The following is a 16,003-nucleotide window of genomic DNA, read 5'->3' as shown; positions in this document are numbered from 1 at the left end:
GCAGTATGATACCTGAGAGTTTAATTTAAAGAAAATTTAAATAAGTTGTATTCAGAGGGTAAGATCTTCAAGTTGGTTAAGAATGTATATCCTGTTAACAAGTAACTATGAAGGGTGTTTAATTATGCAGGGACAGTCAAAATAATGCACATGGTGATTTTAAAGAAAACCCAGGCGGCTTAAAACGAGGGAGAGTAGAAGCTTTGTCAGAACTATGTTTTTTATTGGGGGGGGGAAATATATTCTTATGTTTTTCTGTGGGTTTACTATAAATCCCTTGATCTGCACTTATGAAAATGTACTCCAACCAACCTTTTGCTCCTAATTCCAATTAAATTATAAGTACCTTTGATGCAGGGAATATCTTTTAGCTTTCCTCATTAAATTACCTTGAATAGACACGACATATTTACAACAGACATTCAATAAATACTGAAGTTTGAATAAAGTTACAACTAGTCCAGAAGTGAAATTACCAGGGACTAGTTAAAGTGCAAGGAAATAAAAATAGGGAAAAGGGACACTGCTGCCAAGAACAAAGTACCTGGGTCTGATAAACCACCACACAAAGATGTTTCTCCATCAACAGAAGCATGGTGTATTAAGATTGATGATGTAAGAGTATAACACAGTCTTTTAGTCCTAACTGCCATTAACTAGTAGTATGAACTTAGCCAAGTCATTCAGCTACTCTGGTCTTCTGTGATTCCTCACCTGTGAAATGAAAAAATTTTTAATGGTCTTATTTTCCGTTTATTACAAATTAAATTAATAGCCTGGAAGCCGCCGAATAAGTGTGAACCAAAAAAAACTGGTTAAGAGCAAAAATTAGAAGTCGATTTTTCCCGGGAGCCAAGATGGCAGAGTAAAGAGGTAGTCACTCTTACCCTCCCCTATCAACCTTTGAAAACCCAGAAAATACCACCCCAGGGGAAAAAAAAAAACGCTGGAACAGCTAAACTACAAGAAAGACAGGGAACAGCAGTGTAGCAGCCCAGCAAATGAATCTCCCAGTGCCTCAGCGAAATAAGTGAAGTAGCACTACAAAGGGCCCCAGGCAGATAAGCACCCTGCAGCATTCATCTAAAAGGAGCTGAAGAAAGCAACCTAAAAGTCCTCCTAGAGTCCAAGCCTTGCTGATTCCAGCCCAACACCACGTAAGCTGTCAGAACCTCCAACTGTCAACCAGAAGAGATCCTGAAGCCTACGTGGTTGAGCAGGCAAACACCAACACCTGGACCTGAGAGTGCCTCAGTGAGGGTGGGGGGAACCAGTGGAAACCAGCTCAGAAAACCACCAGGTGCCTCGGCACTCTACAACAAAGAAATCTCCCAGTGCATTAGCAGAAACAAGGGAGATAGCACTGCAAGGGACCCCAGGCAGATAAACACCTGGCAGCACCCATCTAAAAGGAGCTGAAGAAAGCTAAAAGAAAGGAAAAGCAAGCAATCTAGAATTGCCTGAAAGTTCCAGCCTTGCTGATTCCAGCCCAACACGGTAAGCTGCCAAAACCTACAGCCTCCAATTGCCAACATAAGAGGCCCCAACACACAAAGCCAGTGATCCAGACCTAGGCTCCCAACACAAGAAGCTTGGGTCAGTGCCCTCTGTTCCCCAGCAAGAGAGCTCAAATCTCTTTAAAGGCCAGGGAATAAAGAAATACCATGAGTAAAAAGAAACATACCATAGATTCATATTATGAGAAGAGTGAAGATCAAGACAGAAATTCTGAAGAGGACAACATTGTCAACAAACCCACATCTGCAACATCAAAAGGGAATATGAACTGTCTGAAGCCCAAAAAGCCTTCTTAGAAGAGCTCAAGAAGGATTTTAAAAGTCTAATGAGAGAGGTAGAAGAGTCCTTAAAAAATACAATTGGCCAATTGGAAAAAAAGTACACTGAAGAAAACAAGTCCCTAAAAAGCACAATTGGCAAACTGGAAAAAAAGTACACTGAAGAAAACAAATTGCTTAAAAATACAATTGGCCAATTGGAGAAGGAAGTACAAAAACTAACAGAAGAAAACAATCTGTTAAAAACTAGAATTGGACAAATGGAAACTAATGACTCTATGAGAGAGCAAGAATCAGTCAAACAGAAACAAAAAAATGAAAAAATAGATGAAAACATAAAATACTTCATCAGTAAAAAACAACCTGGAAAATGGATCCAGGAGAGACAATTTAAAAATTATTGGACTACCTGAAAATCATGATGAAAAAAAGAGCCTGGACAGTATCTTTCAGGAAATCATAAAGGAAAACTGCCCTGAAGTCCTAGAACCAGAAGGTAAAATAGCCATAGAAAGAATACACCAGTCACCACCTCAAAGAATTGACAACACCAAGGAATATAATAGCAAAATTCCAAAATTACCAGATGAAAGAGAAGGTGCTGCAAGCAGCCAGAAAGAAACAATTTAAATATCATGGAACCACAGTCAGGATTACACAGGACCTTGCAGCTTCTACATTAAAAGACTGCAGGGCGTGGAACATGATATTCCGAAAGGCAAAGGAGCTTAGATTGCAGCCAAGGATCAACTACCCTGCAGAAATGAGTATGATTTTTCAAGGGAGGAAATGGATATTCAACGAAATAGGGGACTTCCAAACCTTCCTGATAAAAAGGCCAGAGCTCCACAAAAAATTTGATCTTCAAGTACAAGATTCAAGAAAGACATAAAAGGTAAATGGGACAGAAAGATATATATGTTGTTAATAAGGGTGGACTGTTTACATCCCTACAAGGGAGAGATCTTGCAACTCTTGAGAACTGTATTGTTATTACACCATGTTAAAGGAGTATACATAAAGGGGGTGGATATTAGTTGACTTTGATGTAATGATAAAAAAAAATCTAATCAAGTGGGTTAAATGGATCCAAGTAAGTGGATTAGTCTGATCTTAGAAAATGTACTGAGAAAGGAGGAGGCAGACAAGGGCAAATTACATTACAGGAAAAGACAGAAAATCCTATTACAGCAGAGGGAAAGAAGGGAGGGGGGGTGAGCACTGTTTGAACCTTACTCCCATCAGATTTGGCTCAAGAAGGGAATAACATAATCAGTTAGGTATAGAAATCTAACTTGCCCTATAGGCAGTAGGAGGGAAAAGGGGAAAGAAAAGGGAGGGGGGAATAGAAGGGAGGGAAGAAGCAGTAAGGCTAAAGGGGAAGAAAAGGGAAAGGGAGGGAGGGACTGAGGGAGGCAGTGATCAAAAGCAAAACACTAATGAGAATTTGTACTTAACAACTTCACTAATGGGAAAATATGTTTAATAGGAATGTAAATGTATAAATGTATAGCATATATCAGATTGTGTACTGACTTGGGGAGGGTGGTGGGGACGAAGGGGGAGAAAAATTTTAAACTCAAAAGCATATGGAAGTGATTGTTGATAAATCAAAATGAATTAATAAAATAATAAAAAAAAGAAGTTGAATTTCAACTTCAACAAAAGAGTCACTTTTTCCTTTGCTTTTTTTTTTGGTGTACGTTTTTAGAAACTTCTGAAGCTGTTCTTTCTTCTTCCTGATAAGACTTTTGACATCTCTGCCATGAAGCCAGTCATCTTATTCAACTTCCTACTGAAGTTGTTTGATACTTGCATTACCTTTATCAGCCGTGGCATTCATCCCAACATTTTCATTCAGCAGCTGACCAAACACTTCACCAGACAGAAATAAAGTGGAATCACTGAAGGACTCCTTCTTATTCTGTCTTGGTTCTTGAAGTGATCCAGCAAAGTCAACATCATCTGCTTTTTTCCATTGCTTTTTAAAAATGCTTACTTCATCATCTAGTTCTGGAATATTTCCATTTTCTTCATTCAGCACATCCATGAATACACTTCCAGCTTCATCAATCTCTTCAAATTCTTCATCCATATGAACACTAAGGAGATCTCTTGTTCATCCAAATCACGAAGTAATCATCATCACTACCTTACAAGTCTGATTCCTCATACCCATGAGTATTCTTAGTCCCTCTGGTTTTCTTTTTTACTTTACCAGCAAAATTAAGATCATCCTTGCCGGTAGTGCTAAAGTAATTACTGTTTTCAAATGTGTCAAGTTAACTTCTCAAACTCTTCATCAACTACATCTTCTACACTTACATTATCTGAAGGTATCTGATGTTTACATTTTTTTTTGGTCAATCTTCTAATACCTACAGAAAAAAAAATTTCAGCCACTAGGATTTGGCTTTTTGGTTCCAAGGAAGTCCTTACTGTTCCCAGAAAGATTCTGCAAATCATTCATGATATAGTTCTTGTACCTGACAGCTCCTTTTCAGTCTCTATTGTTAGATCCATATCATAGCCCCTAACTGTAGGTGTACTCTAAGGTTCTGTCCTGGACCTTTTCTTCTTTCTTCACCTTCTTACTTGAAGACTTCATCAGATCCCATGGCTCTAATTATCTCTGTAGATGACTCTTAGTTCTATATATCCAACCCCAGTCTTTTTCGTGAACTCCAGTTCTGAAACACCAACTGCCTACTGGACATCTCCCCAAATGTCTCATAAGCATCTCACACTCAGTATGGCCAAAACAACTTCCCCACTGCCTACCCCCTAAAGCCACCTCTCTTGTGAACTTTCCTATATCTGTTAAGGGTTCCACTATCCTCCAGTCTTCCAGATTTGTAAAACTTCAGCTGCATCCTAGACTTCATTCTCCCCTCACCTCTATCAATTGCCCAATCTTGTCTTTTTCCCCTTCCACAAAACCTCATGTTTGTCCCCTTCTCTACTCACACAGCTACCAGTCAGTTCAGGCCCTTATCACCTCACAGCAGCTTCACAAATGTTCTCCCTAACTTAAGTCTCTCCCCTCTCCAATAAGTCCTCTACCTATCTGCCAAAGCAATTTCTGACCATGTCATCATCCTACCCAGTAATATCCAGGATGATCAAATATAAACTGCTTTGACACTTAAAGTCCCCTACTCAATAAATTCCAGTGGCTCCCTATCACCTCCAGAATCAAAAATAAAATTCTATTTGGCATTTGAAGCCCTTCACAACCTGACCCTCCTCCATTTTCTTCCCCTCCCAACCTTTCCAGTCTTCTAATCTTACACTATTCCATATATACTGCAATCCAGTGACACTGGCTGTAACTGCAAAAGAAATGGCATTTCCACTGAGCATCCCCTATGCCTGGAATTCTTCCTCTTCATCTCTGCCTCCTGACTACCCTGGCCTTCTTCAAGTCCAAGCTAAATTCCCATCTTCTACAGGAAATTTTTTCTGATACTCCTTAATTCTAGCATCTTATTTTGGTTATCTCCCATTTGCCCTCTACATAGCTATTGGTACCTTGTCTCCCTTATTAAACTATAAGCTACTTGATAGCAGGGACTGTGTTTTTTTTTCTTTTGTTGTATCCCTAGTACTCAGCACAGAGTAGGCATTTAATAAGTGTTTGCTGACTGACAACCTGGCTCCTCCCTACCATTCTAGTCTTGTTACACTTATTCCCTTCTACATTAACTAAGATCCAGCTAAACTGGCCTATATGCTACTTCTTGCACATGATGACTTTCCAGCTCCTGATTCCCCTTTCTCTGATAGCCTTTTCACTGACTATCCTCCAAGCTTAGAATGCTCTGCCTCCTAGCTTCTTTACATTCCTTCAAAACTCAGCTCAAATCCCATCTTCTGTAGGAAACCTTTCCCAGTTCCTTTCCTTCCCCACTCCTGCCCCACCTCGTGCCTCCCTACTAGTATTTATACCCTCCATTTACACTGTAAATATCTCCCTCAAGGCAGGGAACATGTTTTTGCCTTTCTTTGTATCCATAGCCCTTAAGCACAGTGCCTGATCATAAGGTGTCATTCTGATGAAAGATTTTCAGAAATTAATGAAAAAAGAAGTATTTTATTTCTTCATAAAGAATCTAGTTAGAAGGTTGGTCTTTACTACTAGTAGAAAATAACACAGCCTTCTTAGATAAAAAAAGAAGCTGGTAACAAAATGCTCTGTTTATAGCTGAGCAGAACTAGTCACAGGATTAAAAAAGAATCAGATGTCAAAATTAAGGATTTAGAAATTGATTACTTAAGACCAAGTTTTAAGTTATACCCTCTTATGAAACATATTTCTCCATATTCAGGCAGAGGATTTATAAAGTTAGGCTTGTTATTAAAATAAAAATGATCATATACACTTAACTAAATAAGCTGGAAAGGATTTGGAAAATAGGTAATAGGCTACCAAGGATTTATTACCTTGCCAGTTCTTGTCTATTTGATTTCTGCCAGATGTTTTTCTTTAATAAATACTCACATAAAAAGGCCAATAGTCAACCACATTTGGACCTTGTGAAATAACTCTAATTAAATAAACAACCCCCAATATAGGTTAAGATAACCTAAAGTATAAAATTATGTACAAAGCCAGATTATGTTTTAAGCTACTTTAAAATTAATCATTTCATAAGGCCCAATTGTTGATATCCTTTTATTAATGTTTTTAAGCATCTCGTTCTACCTGGTGCAGTGTGCTGGCAATCAGATGTGCACAAGCAAACAAATAATCTACATTCATGGGGTACAGTACATTCAACCTTTAAAATAATTTTGTTCCATTTTGAGCTACTATACTGTGTGTTTGCTAAGTATTTCTCTAAGGTTGTACAAAATAACTCTCTACCCTTACTAACTAGGCTTTTTTCTGTTCCATGGGCACAACATCATCCACCCTTGTTCCTCATCACCACAACCATCAAGATTCGACACATTCAGCTTCTCATATTATACCAGTTCCAAGGGCTCAACCTAAGCAGTGGGGTCTGTGGTGACAGTGAAAGGAAATAAGACAAAAAAATACTATATTGATTTTGTTCCTTACTCCCATACCCTAGCCCCCTCTCACCAATTTCAACTGTCCAACAATAGCTGACAGCAGGATTAGCCTTACAGCAAGAGAAAGGCATGAAAATTCCATAAAGCATTAACTCCCATTCCAAGCCCTCAATCACTACTTCTCCGCTTTAGCTTTAGCTGCTCTGAGGAAGAAAAAGGGAGAACAGGAGAAAAAGGTTTACTAATGATACCTTCCCAGTTTCCCCAAAGCCCCAAGGCCTATGAAAGCTCCTGCCTTAGGCCATATAAGCCTAGTACCTTGGGACTGAGAGGATCTATGCTCCCACTGCCAGGGCTACAGAAAGGAAGATGTGTCCCTGGCATCTCTTGATGGAACTCAGAATTCATTTCCTAAACGAATATTTTTATAGATAGTGACTTGAAGTTAGATTCTTTTGTTTAGTGGAAAGAACACTTAACTTACAGTCAGGAGTCCCCTGTTCAAATCCCTGCTCAAACTCAACAACTCTGAGATTATAGGCAAGTCACTTAGCCTCCCTGCATTAGTTTCCTCATCAATGAAGCAAACATAATCACAGACTATCTCAAGGTTGTTCTGAAGAAGGGACTTTATTAAGCCTTAAAACACTATGTGAGCCATTACTATTCTTCAGTTATATGATGATTAGAATGAGCTTTTACTGGTTGACTTGAGCATCTAGAGGTCTTTTCATTGTTTCTACAGGAAAAAGCATCACAAGATCCAAGAAACTTACACATGTGCTGTGTTCCAAAGTTTGTTGGTAAATTTGTACTGCCTGGTATTATGTTCCTGAAAAAGAACAGGAAGAAGAAGGATGATTACCTCCTTTTGTAGTGTCATTCTGTGCCTGGATCCCATGATGTAATGAATTGTGAATTGCGGATAGAAGATCTGCTGCTTGAATCATCAGTTTCTGAGCTTCTGCAACAGCACTTGTCTGAAAAATTAATCACCAACACAAGAATGTTTCAATATTAGGAAATAATTAGCATAATTAATCATATTTGTAGCAAAATCACATGATTATTTCAAAAGATACAGAAAAGGCCTTCAACAAAATATAGCAATCATTCATGTTAAAACAATGAAAAGCCTTGGCATGGCAGACAGGTCCTTTAATATGATCAGAAGTATTTATCTAAAGCCAAGAAAAAAGGAAATAAGTATTTATCAAATGTCTGCTATGTGTCAGGCACTGTGCTGGGCATTTTACAAATATTACTTCATTTGGCTCTTGAAATCTCTATTTTACAGTCGAGGAAACTGAGGCAAAAAGAGGTTAGCCCAGAGTCACAGAGCTGGTAAATGTTTGAGGCCAGATTTGAACTCAGGCTATCTTGACTTCCAGGCCCAGAGCTCTCTTCACTGCACTACTTGCTTGCACTAGAATTAACATTACAGGCAAATGGAATAACACTGGAAGTATGATTACCAAATTCAAGGGAAAAAGAAGGCTGTCCCTTTTCTCTACTAATACTTGACATAGTACTAGGAATGTTAAAGCAATAAGACAAGAAGGAAATTAAATAGACATCAGCAGAAGGAAGGAAAATGTACCTCTACATGTATATGATATTATGGTTTACTAAGGAAATCCTATAGAATCAATGAGGAAACTGAGATGATTAACAGCTTTACTGAAGTAGAAGACACAAAATATAGACACAAAAAGCATCAGTATTTACATGTGTAGCACAGCATCTAGTAGGCTTAATAAATGCTTGCTGATTGACTTTATAATGAAACCAAAACCAACAGAACAGAAAAAAAAAATTCCACTCAAAATTACTACAAAAAGTATAAAATATTTGGGAGGTAACCTAAATGACACATGTAGGACTTATATAAATATATCTTTTAAAAAACATTATTTACAGAAATAAAGGAAAATCTAAATAGAGATACAGCTAATGTATATATCTGAGCTACATCAATATAATAAAAATAATACTAAGTTAATCTATATATTTAGTGTTATACCAAACTACCAAGGGATTAATTTACAGACTGAAGTAAAATGACAGCAAAATTTATTTGGCAGAATAAAAGGCCAAGAATTTCACGAGAAATAATTTTTAAAATAGAAATGAAGGATGCATAGTATTGGATGACCTCAAATTATTTTAAAAGCAACATTCATCAAAATTAGATTAAAAACAAGAAAACAGGTCAGTAGAAAGAAATACATAAGAAAGACACCAAAGCAAATGAATCCAGAGAGAGACTCCTCTATTCAACAAGAACTTATAGGAAAACTGGAAAGTAGTTTGGCAGAAAAAAGATTCTGATCAATATCTTCTACCATACGCCACAACAAATTCCAAATGGATATGTGACCTAAATCTATGATCACATAATTAAAAAATGACAAGACACTGTTAGGAGAAATGTTTCACAACTACAATGAGAATTAAAAACCAAAGGACAGAAGTAGTGATACCAAAAGACAAAACTGACGATTTCAATTACATAAAAATTAAAATTTTGCAATGAATACAACTAGAATAAGAAGCTATTTTAAGAAAAAAAAATCTTTGTATCAAGCATTGCTAATAAAAGTCTGACAAAATACATAGTGAATATACACAAACATGTAAGACTAAGAACTATTTCCCAAATGTTAGGGGGACAGAAGAAATACAAATAAGTATGATACCCTCAACAAAAACATGCTACAAACTGCTACCACTAAGAGAAACATTAAATTAAAAGAATTTTGAGGTTTCACATCAAATTCATTAAATTGGCAAAGATTGCTAACAGTCCGTTTTGGAGCATATGCACAAAAACAGTAAAATTAGTACTGTGCTGGTGGAGCTGTGGATCGATTCAGTCATTCTGGTTATCAATTTGGAATTACATGAATAAACTGACTGAATTGTTTAAACACTATGATCCCCTGAGCCTTTCACTGGGAATATATCTACATCAAAGAAGTCAATACAGAAAGGTCTAATAGACACTAAAATATTTATACCAGTGAGTTTATAGCAGCAAAAAACTGGGGAAAAATGCATCCCTGCTGATTGGGGAATGGCTGAATAAACTGTGGAATCCAAACGTAATGTACTATTACCATGCTATAAGGATAGTTTTGGTGGTGGTTGCCTTTGGAAACTGTTATTTCCTCAGTTTAGAGCTCTCCCTGATGAGAAAACTCCTTCTATCTATGGAGAATGATAAATATTCTACAGAACTGAAGAATGCTGGGTAGGCACAGAGAGGTTAAGTGACTGCTCAAAGTTCACAGAGCTAAGATATGTCAGAAGCATTCTTGAAGTTTGTCCTGACTCTGTAGTCGATCCTTACCCATCACGCCCTACTGTCTCTCAGGGAATGGTGAACATGAGGGAATCAGAGAAATACAGGAAAATATGAAAGAACCAATAAAGAGCAAAGAAGGTAGAATCAGAAAAAAATACACACATATATAAAATAATTACAATAATATAAAGAAAATATCAAAATATAAGAGAATTCAAATAAAAGGCAATGATTGATGTTAGACCCAAAAGATTAAGTCAGAACATGCTTCCTTACCTATAGGTAGGATACAGACTATGAGTGTAGAATGTTATATACTCTCTAAGTCTTGGTCACTGTAAAACAACTTTGCTCATTTTGGAGGCCAAGCTAGGCACATGCTAAGTGGGGTGCTGGGAAGTAATTGTGGTACAAAAGACAATGATGACAAAATATTTTACAAAATAAGTCACAAAGTGTCATTACAGATTTTCACTGATATACAAAGTGTCCGAAAGGTCTTTGTGCAATTTTAAGCGATTAAACCTTAAAATTGCACGAAGATTTTTTGGACATTGTGTATGTTGAAAAAAAAACACCCCTCATTTCATGTAAATGTTTTGGTAACATTTTTGGTTTTTATAAACTAATGATTTAATACCTGACTATCTAAGTCGAGCTAAGCAGGGGACCAAATGTCTACTTCTATCTTTAGCATCTAATTACTACAGAATCTAATAGAAAATGCTCTTGGTTTGCCCAAATATACCTCCATAAAATTTAAAACACCTAAGACTGTAGGAAACTGGCAAACTGAAATTGTGACATTTCCAATTTAGTGTGGACTACAGTTTAAGAAAACTGGATATGGTTTATGTTTTCATGAAAAGATTTGGAGGGCCAGGACTAGAACAGTTAGGTGGATGAGAAAATCGCTGGCTCTTCTGTTCCCCCACACTACTGATAAATTGATTATTTAGAAAACTGTCGTGGAGCCAGTACCTAGTGCTACACTAAGCAAATTGAAAGAAAAAAGCCACCCAAGGTTTGCTTTCTGGTCATGGATATTTCAGCTAGGCCTAATTATTATTATTAACTCATCAAGGAAGGCAGTTTCACTTAAATTTTATGATACAATTTTCCCGATACATAAAGATATTTCACCAGAAACAAATGACAAAATGAATGAAAGTGTCCTTACCTCTTTTTTAGTAAAAGCGATGAGAACTGTCAGTAGCACTCGAGTAAATTTCACTCTGCTAAATACAGCTAAACATTGCTGATGCTAAAACAAAAGAAATGCCTAGTAGTTAGCAGATGCTTTTTAAGGGTATTTTATTTTAAAATACTAAATATTTCTTTAATTCCTAAAAATAGAAAACTCTCTTTTCCCGTCATAAAAAAACTATATTATAAAGACATTCTTGTATGCTACTTTAAATTCCTTTGAATAGCTACCCACATAACAAACTCAGCCTACATCCTGATCTGTGAGTCCACAGAAAAGATAAAGTTTCCAATTTATAAAAGTGATTGTTCCTGAAAGCACCAATTTTTACAAAAATCTAATTCATTTGCACTAAAAAAGCAATAATGATCAATTTAAAACAACACTGGGCAGGGAATCGAAGTTTAGGTTCTTGCCTTAACTTTTGTACAAGAATCCAGGACCTTCTATATCTTAGTTTCATTAACTGTCTGGAAAACAAACATAAAATTTCTTCCTACTTCATAGAGTAGGATATTTGAAACAACATATTTGAAAGTGCTTTGGCAGTCTTTGGAAGAAAATGCTAGATAAACCCAACAGATTATTATTATATCAATATAAACACAAGGGAACTAAAAGCCCCTTGCAAGGTCCAATTTTTTGAAGAAATACCTTAAAAAGAGCTTCCATATATTACAACGCAGTTCATAAAACTATAACATTAAGAGGTAGACTTCTCTGATATTATCTACCAGAAAATAAGTTCAATTACTTCAAGTTCAACTTCTGGATCTCTTTCTTCTCCTTGTCGACTTCGAGTGCTCTAAAATTTAAAAAGTTTGAATTACAACCCCAAACTGTGCATCAAGTAGAACAAAAGAGTAAGTCAATATGATATGGCTATCATCAGCTTCAAGTTAAATTCCAAATAACATTAATGAGTATTTAAAAATAAAAGCAGAAGCAAAAGATGTTCTTCATATTCATTCCATGAACAAAAAGCACATCTCAGGAAGAAAGCTACCAAAAGTTAACTAGTACAAATCACACAATTAAAATATGAGCGATAACTAGGTAAAAAGTCATAGGCACTTCATTTTATTTCTTGCTATTCTTAGAATGCAAACATTGTGAAAAACATATTTCACAAATCTCATGGATTGAAAACAAACATCAAATTAAATGCTCCCATAACTATTCAAAACCCAAGAGATCTTTCCAAACCACAGATCCTGCCTATGTCAGGTTCTCATACATCTGGGCGGAGTAGAATCTTTTAATATACAGCACCATAGAATCACTGAAAGGGCACAGGTTCTGTTATTTATAACTAGCTGAGTGAATTTACACAAATCCTAAGCTCTTTGAGCCCCAGTTTTCCCATTCAGAGAATGGGAATAACATCTGCCTTGTGTACTTCACAGGATTATTACTGGAGTTGTAGGAAAAATGACATTGTATATTCAACTTTTATATTATAATTAATATTATAATTATATTATACATTATATATAAACAAATAATATATAAATACTATATAATTATATATAAACATTACATAATAATTGGAGTTTTAAGTTCAGTAAAAAATAGGTCAGACATTTACTTCCACGACAATTGGAACATCATCATTACTGGAGTTGTAGAAAAAAAGACATTTATTGTGTATTCAATTTTTGCTAACAGTCTAAAGTTATGAGATGATAGATTTTCACTAATTAAAACAAAAGTGAAGTCCTCAGTATTAGTTCAGATAATCAGTAGTTTTTATTGTTGTCCCATAGCATCTGGCACAGTGCCTTTCATTACAAGAACATTTAACAAATGTTCCATGAATTTAATTAAATTGATATAAACATCCTGATTAATACTAAAAACCATACCACAACAAAACTCTGAAGGAATCAATCCATCAGCATGAATCCATTAAGCACCTACTAAGCACCATGCACTGTGCTAAGTGTCAGAGATGTACAACACAAAAAGTGAGATAACCCTTGAATGCAAGGAGCTTATACTCTAAAAGAAGGCTGCAATACATACAATAGAACAGCACCCAGGAAAGACAGTTTTCATCCAAGCAGGCACAGGACTTGTGAGAGGAGCCCACAGAGTAGCAGATTCACACCCTTCTAGGGGCAGCGGCAGTATTATATGATTACTATTCCAAGAGCAAAATGGGGAAAGAAGCATAGGGACGGGACAAACGCAAAAATATCCAGGCTGGGTGGTGCCTGGTATCTCAAAGTACTATCTCCTCAACTGTAACCCTGACTTGCAAGAAGCTTTTCTTTAAAAACACACTCTGATAATGAGAAGGATAAACACATGATGGTGAAGAAAAATAAGGAAAATGCGTACCTTTACTCTTCTTTGCATGTCATCTTCTACATCTTTTAGCATGCCTAAAATAGATACATTGTGGTTAAAAGGTAACATACTAATGTAATGAAGGACACATATAAAAATATAAGCGTTCTCTATAAATAGTCTCTAGTCTCACCGGTAACTCGAAGATCTGTCACACTATTTGCCATTTTAAATCCATAAGTCATTGACTGAAAATCTTCCTAAAGAGAAAAGGAATAATGATTAAGACTCAAAGACTGAACTGCCAAGCCATTCATTATATTTTTCTTACATAGTTGTTCCGTTTGTGAAGAAGTGGAACACAACACAAGGACTCTTATGCTATTTATCTAAATACATAAATACCTAAACAAAGGAGAAATTAATAAAACTGAAAGAAAACTTTTGAACTAATAAAATTAAAAGCTGATTTTATGAAAAAAAAAACCAATAAAACAGATAAGCTATTGATTGATTTGATTAAAAAGAGAAAGAAAAAAACCAAATTGCCAGTACCAAAAAGGAAAAGGGTGAATTCTCCACCAATGAAGATGAAATTAAAGCAACTATTAGGAGCCATTTTATCCAATTATACACCAATGAATCTAACAATTTAAGTGAAATGGATGAATATTTACAAAAACTTTAAACAGAAGAAAAAGCAGAATACTTAAATAACCCTATCTTAGAAAAAGAAATTAAACAAACCACAAATGTGTTCCCTAAGAAAAAAAACCCAGGACCAGACAGATTCACAAGTAAATTCTACCAAACATTTAAAGAACAATTAATTCCAATATCATATATACTATTTGGGAAAATAGGCAAGGGAGGAGTCCTACCACATTCTTTTTACAACACATAGTGCTGATATCACTATCAGCATAACTGGCTATATCAATAAGAAAACAAACAAAAAATGATTATCTCAACAGATGCAGAAAAAACTTTTGACAATGTACACCCATTCCTATTAAAAACACCGGAGAGCATGGCAATAGACCTTTCCTGAAAATAAGTATTATATATCTAAAACCATCAGGAATGTTTAGAATGCTTAAGAACCAATTGATAAAGTGCTCAATCATTTTAGAACTGCCCATTTACTAACTGATATATATGTTCATTACAAATCACTTGCACTTATTCTTTAAGAACCCTGACCAAACAATATTTTAAAAATCTGAGTCACTCTACATACTACATCTCTTTAAACATATTCTGTAAGTCACATGTTATTAAAACAAGCTTCCTTCTAATTAGTTCAAAGTAGTGAGATTTTATTTTTAAGTGATTTTTACATGTATATTCACAAGACTTGCATCTTCATGAATTCTTCATCTCTAATGACATCCAAAGTTTTAGAAGTTTTAACATCACTAACCTGAAGTTGCCAGTGGGATAGAATACACTCATCATTCTATACTAAAAATAGTTTTAGTGAGAAACTCAAGAATAACTTAAGCTTAGGAAGACAATATGATCACTTATGAAGAAAGACGTCAAAATAAAAGAGAACTTTTTTTATGTGTCTAGGACCTTATTTAGAGAATGACACTTTCATAAACCAAGATTTCTACATTACCATCTTAGGAGACAAATTCAGTGTCAACTCTAAAAACAAAACAAAAACATTCATCATATCTGATAAAACACAAATAGTCCCTTTAGAAATTTGCTTTCATTAGCTCTCCCTTATATAAACATGAGGATAGAACATTTCTGAATGACAAGTTACAAGAGCCTTGAGGGCAAAAACTACTTCTTCGTAGAAGAATGGTGATATCAGGGCAGTGGGAGTCCCTATAATAGTAAAAAAAGAAAGGATCCAGCTTTACTATGTCTCTCTAGTGATTACCTCAATTATCATCACCCTTACCTATTAAGATAAAAAATTCCAAGTTAGCTAGTGCTCTCTAATAAGCAAGAATTAAAATATGTTTCCTAGATATTTTCATCTTAATTAATCAGTCAAAAAAGCATTTATTAAGCATATACTACATGCCAGTGTATAGCAGGTACTCAGGAAATGCTGCAAACTGCTGGAATGAACAGATGAGAGTAACAAAAACCCTCTGTTGGATTACCATACTTATTAGCTTAATAACTAATGGCAACAAAATCTATTCCATAAAAAGCATTTTATTTACCATTTTTGCACATTTGATAGGACTATCACAATATACAGTCCTTTTTTCTTTTATCTTTTTTATAAAAGTAATCAGGTCCTCTCTCCTACTCCGTGTATCTGAGCTGGGCCAAGGTGGCAGTAAGATTATAAGGTATCTTGGGGAAATGGATATATGGGGTAGAAATGAAAGGTAAAGTGAAATATTACAATCT

At 35.6% G+C, this 16,003-nt stretch overlaps 1 protein-coding gene across 2 annotated transcripts in view; it reads right to left on the bottom strand.

The window, feature by feature from the left end:
• The window catches only part of NAA35 (N-alpha-acetyltransferase 35, NatC auxiliary subunit), a 73,025-nt gene that overhangs the window by 27,515 nt on the left and 29,507 nt on the right, over positions 1-16,003 (bottom strand). For both annotated transcript variants that reach the window (XM_020966945.2, XM_020966947.2), the window contains exons 7-11: positions 13,815-13,881; positions 13,673-13,716; positions 12,084-12,134; positions 11,303-11,386; positions 7,681-7,795 (exon numbers count right to left, since the gene is read on the bottom strand). In XM_020966945.2, coding sequence (XP_020822604.1) covers positions 7,681-7,795; positions 11,303-11,386; positions 12,084-12,134; positions 13,673-13,716; positions 13,815-13,881 — 361 coding nt within the window. The remainder of the gene's footprint in view (positions 1-7,680; positions 7,796-11,302; positions 11,387-12,083; positions 12,135-13,672; positions 13,717-13,814; positions 13,882-16,003) is intronic.

The sequence above is a fragment of the Phascolarctos cinereus genome, unplaced genomic scaffold (assembly GCF_003287225.1).
Source record: "Phascolarctos cinereus isolate Bilbo 61053 unplaced genomic scaffold, phaCin_HiC Scaffold_4;HRSCAF=312, whole genome shotgun sequence".
Classification (NCBI taxonomy): domain Eukaryota; kingdom Metazoa; phylum Chordata; class Mammalia; order Diprotodontia; family Phascolarctidae; genus Phascolarctos; species Phascolarctos cinereus.
This window is presented reverse-complemented; position numbering and strand designations above follow the sequence as displayed.